The sequence below is a fragment of the Phalaenopsis equestris genome, unplaced genomic scaffold (assembly GCF_001263595.1).
Source record: "Phalaenopsis equestris unplaced genomic scaffold, ASM126359v1 Scaffold001307, whole genome shotgun sequence".
Classification (NCBI taxonomy): Eukaryota; Viridiplantae; Streptophyta; class Magnoliopsida; order Asparagales; family Orchidaceae; genus Phalaenopsis; species Phalaenopsis equestris.
The window spans coordinates 36,369-42,582 of record NW_018165746.1 but is presented as its reverse complement, the minus strand read 5'-3'; the positions used below and the strand labels follow the sequence as shown (position 1 = coordinate 42,582).

The following is a 6,214-nucleotide window of genomic DNA, read 5'->3' as shown; positions in this document are numbered from 1 at the left end:
TATATATATATATATATATATTAATAAAATTTGTTTTTGACAATAAAATACTACATTCAAAATATTAAGAAAATCACCAAAATACTTAATGTAAATGACATCCATAACATAATGAAGTTAATTAAAGTAACACAATTATCACTAATTAGAGTTAATGCATTCATCAGAAAAGTCGCATTAATGTTAGTTCAAAATGTTAAAAAAACACCAAAATACATAATGTCAATGTCATCCATAATATAATGAAGCAAAATACGCTAACACAATTATCACTAGTTAGAGTTAATGCACTCAGCAGTAGAATCACTACTTTAATAAACCACAAAACAAACATGTAATCATAAAAAAAGTTATAGTAATTAAAGTTATTTTTGACAATATAATAATACATTTAAAATTTAAAAAAAAATCACCAAATACTTACCGCCAATGTCATCCATAATATAAAAAAGCAAAATATAATAACAAAATTATCACTAATTAAAGTTAATGCATTCAAGAGTTGGGTCATCGTTAGTGATAACTTCATTGCCCTCTTCAATAATGCATTCACCCTCATCAAGAAAAAATGTCATTTTGAAATATGACTCATCAAGAGAAAGACTAGTAACTTCAAGTATTTAAATATCATCCATTATAGCTAACGTATCTCTACCAACATTTAATTATTTCCTCTCCCCCTAAGAATATTATGGGCTTCTTCTAGATAGAAGGTTGAGACAAATATCAAATATTTACCTTTCTAAGGAGTGAACTTATTTCTCTTAAGTGAATTAATAAAAGAACAGATAATATATTGAATCTCAATCAATGCTTCTGCAACTCTGCACAAATGCATTATCAATGATTGTTTAAACCACTTCATTTGAACCTATCTCCACAACTATTTTAATTTCATTAGCAATGTATAACTAGTTCTTACACACCCCTTCGTAGTTAATGAATTTTATAAACAATACCAAGAATCTGCGATGAGGATGAAGTTAATAAAAACATCATTGCACATCTCTCGAGCTATCACAAACTAGATAATTATTATTTTTTTATTCCAAGTCCCTTTTATGAGCTCAAACATTCTTTCAGCATGTGCTCTCTTTTAAAGTAAAATAATTTTTAACAGATTAGGAACATATATGGTGATTTTGTTGTTGGTTGGATATAAAAAATCACTATAATAATATGATTTTTTGTCAAATGAAATGAAAAAAATTATTGAATAAAACATTCAACCAATTTTTTATGTAAAAGATCTCTAGCATGTAAGTTGAATGTTTTTTCAATAGTACTATTAGTTGGCATTTTCTTTTCTTTAGATCATAACCATCTACTCTAAATAAATGTTCGCTCAATTGAAAACACATTGACTAGAAGAAGAAAGTGGAACATTTTTAAATACAATATTCTTCTTTTTTCTAATTTGCGTCAACATCTGAATTATGCACTTCATAAATTTGTGTGCAAACTATTTTAGAACATGTCTGAATGCCTATTCCAAGTTATTGAAGCAAGTGGACTCTGACCCTAAAATGTGTTCCTATAAATTTTTAATAACAAAACTAATATTAAAATTATATATTACCTCATACTTAGATTAATCCAATTTTCTCTAATTTGGTTATATATTTCCATAAAAATTTTATCTCATCCTCTATAAGATTGTTACCAATCAAATTACACACTTAAAAGTCATTATCGTACCAATCAATTAAAGAAATTATTAACATAGAAAATTTAAACATTTTCATATGATCATAAATATTCATCTAACAATAAAAGACAAACAAGAAAAACATAAACTACCCTATGTCTAATTCAACTTGACAATTTAAAGATAACAATATAAGATTTCAAAAAATCTCAATCATGCATATCAAGATTTCAAGCAATTGTAATGAGTATACAAACGACTTAAAATGGGTTGGAAAGAATATTTTATTTAATAAAACAAATAAATCACGAGTGTATAAAGAACTTAAAATTATTTTAAGAAATTGCTTGAAATTGAAATACAAAAGAAAAATAGTATCTATACATTTGCCAAAATGGACTCAATTGGATAATGGAAAGGGCTCATTTTGGACAATGGGAAGGCTGGGAAGGAACGAATGCCACTCACAATGAACGGCTTGCTTCGATGATGGTCGTTGGGGCTCAAATTTGACCAAGGTTTGCTCGCACCAAAAGTAAGAACAATTCACGGACTTGGTGATGTCAATGATTGCTCGAAAGTGAAACGAGAATGCTTAGATGAGGGTTGCAACTTCAATTTTGATATGTAGCTTCAGCTTCAACTTTGCTTTCGACCTATGGTTAAGATGAAGGCAAAGAGGTGTTTGCAATTTAGGACCTGTGTCCCACTTGATTTTGTGTCAAGTTGTGTGTCCCAAGCCATGTCAAACATAAAGGAAAACTTCGACGTGATTTATACCGTGTTGGACACGTGACGAAGTTGTGTCTCTATCCATGTCAAACACAGGTACGACAAATGTTTGGTCGTGTTGGTGCTTTGTAGATTCCCACCTATGCCTCTTGTTTCCTCTAAAATATTGCTCTCAAATTTTCCTACATTTGATAGCAAAAATCATGTGAAACTTTCTTGCATTGTGTAATATTTTCCTTAACTCATTAAGGTGTTCTTTATTTCTATTTATACACCTGCTTATGTTACACTACAATGCAAACAATTAAATTACTTATATCATAAGAGCTTCTACATTCACTAAAGTAATTCCACATTAGATCCATCTTTCCATAAGCACTATAGAATAATGTGATTTACATCAAATTAGTCCATCCTAATTCCTATAAAAGTTTGGATCCCATGTGGAATTACTTCAATGAACGTGGCAGAAAAGGTTGATTATTTAAATTTTTAGGTGCTTAATTTTAAAATTATAGAAGATATTTTTACAAGTGATTTATATTTATTAATTTATTTCTCTTAGGCTGCACATATTGCATCATTATTAATCATTTTTTAGATATATTTAAATCATTTTAATATTTATCAAATCATTCGATTCAAATCCTATTTCAACTCAGATTCAACATTCGAATCTTGAATCTCCTCTTCCTAGGTTGAATATCCAGATTGGTTTCCAAAGCCTTGCTAAACTCAGCATCAATCAAGTACTTCATGTTAACTTAAACAAACAAAGATGTAAAGTTTTAATAGCCCTCAACTATTAGCATTCGTTAATCAGAATAGAATTATGTGATGGTTGTGGATAAACATTTCTGCACTTGTTGTTAATCAATAACAAAATATACTATTATGTCAACATGTATGTATTAGGTAGCATTTTAACATATGCATACAAACATCGAAGATATCTTATTGGTTGGATAGTGGATACATGTAAGACTCGTGCGTAAGCAATTTTTTGCTAGTTAATAGTACACAGAGTTAGTATGTGAGCAGGTGTGAATTTGCTAAAATGTATACTGAGGCACATTGCTTCTAGTTCCTTCTCTTGCATAGCAAGCCAAAAGGTCTTTTCCCTTTCCTAGATTTCAGTTCATCATTTGACAAATAGTTTACCGAGATGGAAATGTGTGAAAACGATCACCGTGAAGCTGCCAGATGGAAGCAAGTACTAGATTTAACTTTAGAAGCACGTACAGGATACAATTCAAAGAACCATAGAAAGAGATTACCAAATGATAAAATCAACAAATAAGTAATTTGACAAAAAAATCAACCTAATTTTTATGTCATACAATCCCAATGAAAGGACTTTCACCTCGTCTAGGTCGGGGAGCTTTCTAACGACATATACACACTAGAAAACTTCTTATATAGAAAGATATGTTGGGTCAGTTGGGTTGGAGAAGCACAAGGTGTTTCTCCTCGAGACAGGCAAATAATGCAGTTATTTAGAGCGGTCCATAAATATTGTGAAGGTCCTATTAATTATGATTTGGGTGAGAGCTATGCCATGAAACATGTTTACAATCCTGCCATACAGAAAAGTAAAAGTAGGTTTTTGAAAGTCCTAAATCTTTTAATCTTAAATTTTAATTCATCTTAAAATTTTTATTAGGATTTTTGTAGAAAAAAATAAAACTTTAATGTCCTAAGAGCCTGAGTTGTAATTTTTGTAGCATCCCAAATATAACCAGAAAGAAACAGGGTAACAACACAAGCATGCAATAATTCAGGAAAAACAGTAGAACAAGCCAAGTAAAATAATGAAAAAGTTGGTTCACTAAAATACACCTAGGCTCAACCGACAATGACGAAAACAAAACCCTAGATGAATGCCAGGTTTACAAGTAATAAGCAATGAAGCAACGATATGTAGAAAGAGTGATAAACCCTAAAATACCTTCACCAGGAGATTCCGGGTGCTTGTCCCTCTTAAGGGCGCTCTTGAGGGCAGGAGGCCGTATGGAGGGAATGGGAATCGGAGACGAGTATCGTCTCTCAGAGATCGAAGGTAGCACTTGCTCCACCACCGCCTCATGTGTTGCCGAAGGAGGAGGAAGTCCATGGAAGATGTCATCGGCCATTGATCGCCTCCCAGTGGAGAGACCTCCTCCAGCCTCTTGCTTGATGAACCAGCACTCTGTGAGTTCGGATAATGGCGATGCCTCTCCCTCATCCTATAATTTCTACAAATGGAAGTAGATACATTTTACTTTTTCACGCCCTGTTTACTTCTATAACTCATTTATATTTATTTTATGGAGCATTTACAAACATTCCCCACAAGTTTTGGGTATTTACATATTCAACACCCAAATTTTGGTATTTTCAACATTTAAATACAACTGAAAACTTTTATTTTTCCAAGAAATGACGCAAAATAGCTTTTTTTTTTGTTTTAAAATATATATTTGCAGATATTACGATTTAAACCTTTAGAATAATATTAAATAGATAATATGTACAAAAATATGTCTATACATGAAAGTTCATTTAAGATTAAATTAACATTGTTTTCATAGAAGTATAATTTGGAGGTGTAAATGAGCCGAGCTTGAGCGAGCTCAAGTCCTATTCTTATTTAGCTCGTTTATTTTTTATTTTTTCGTTCGTTTCAGCTCGTGTTCTTGAAATAGCTCGTACAAAGCTTATTTATGTTGAGCTTAATTCAAATGAATTTGTTCGAATTAAGCTCGTACTCAACTCAACTTGAATTAAATTTGCTTGATTTTATTAGACTAAAAAATATATTAATTGTTTATTATTATTAAATTTAAAAAAAAAATTTACTAAACCTAATTTAAAATTTGGATATAGTTTTTCATTTGTCACTACATTGAAGAGCTCATCCGCTTTTGTAATGCTTTTCTCATAATAATATTTTTCCTTCCGGGACAAAAAAAATGCTTGAATTATTGCTTACTCGGAAAAACTCGGAGTTTTTGGAGAATTTAATAATCTGGTTTCGAGTCGAGCTGAGGTTGGCTCAATAAAAATTTAATCTAAAATTTTTGGCTCATAGCTCGACTCGTTTATTTCGATCTAATCTTAATCAAGCCAAAATTCGAATCAATTTTTGAGAGATGAACAATCTTCGAGCTAAATTTGCTAAATTTACATCTTTAACATCACTAGAATTGTTAACGATCTGATTTCATGCCAAGCTGGGGTCGAGTCGATATAGGCTAAAAAAAATTCGATCCAAAATTTTGCATAGTAGCTTGACTTATTTGTTTGATCTGAGCCAAAATTCAAATTATTTTTCGAGCAACGATCTTTGAAATTCAAAACCCAATCCAATGTATTTATATTGCTAACACTTAGGGTATGTTTGGAGCAACTTGTGTGTTTCAGGATAAGTAGTTTATCCTAAAACACGGCCCGCGGGAGTCGACCTGTGGCCTACGTTTAGTGTAAGAAACTCAAATGTGACAGACAGTGTTTTAAAAAACGTGCAAACCAAACGATTAGACGGTGTTTTTAAAAATGTCGCCGCATTTGTAAGGTGTCACAAAAGGGCCCTTAAATTAGAGTGAAGAGTTGGGACATAAATTTTTTAGCCTTTTTACGTACATACCAGTAAAATCTTATGTAGTTACATAATTGACTTCAATATTATTTTTATAATTATCTCATCTATACAATTTGTTTGTAAAGCAATAAAACCTAGTATTTTCTAAATACAATATAAAAATTTATATAAATAAATATATATTAAATATTATTATTGTTTATATATTTAATTATTTTTAGTCAAACACGAAAGAATAATTTTTTGTTATTTTT

The 6,214-nt window shown here is 30.8% G+C and overlaps 1 protein-coding gene across 4 annotated transcripts in view; it reads right to left on the bottom strand.

The window, feature by feature from the left end:
• The window catches only part of LOC110033888, a 31,553-nt gene extending 26,918 nt beyond the window's left edge, over positions 1–4,635 (bottom strand). For all 4 annotated transcript variants that reach the window (XM_020738044.1, XM_020738045.1, XM_020738046.1 and 1 more), the window contains exon 1: positions 4,329–4,635. In XM_020738044.1, coding sequence (XP_020593703.1) covers positions 4,329–4,512 — 184 coding nt within the window. In that variant the 5' untranslated portion in view covers positions 4,513–4,635. The remainder of the gene's footprint in view (positions 1–4,328) is intronic.
• Positions 4,636–6,214: the final 1,579 nt, after the last annotated feature.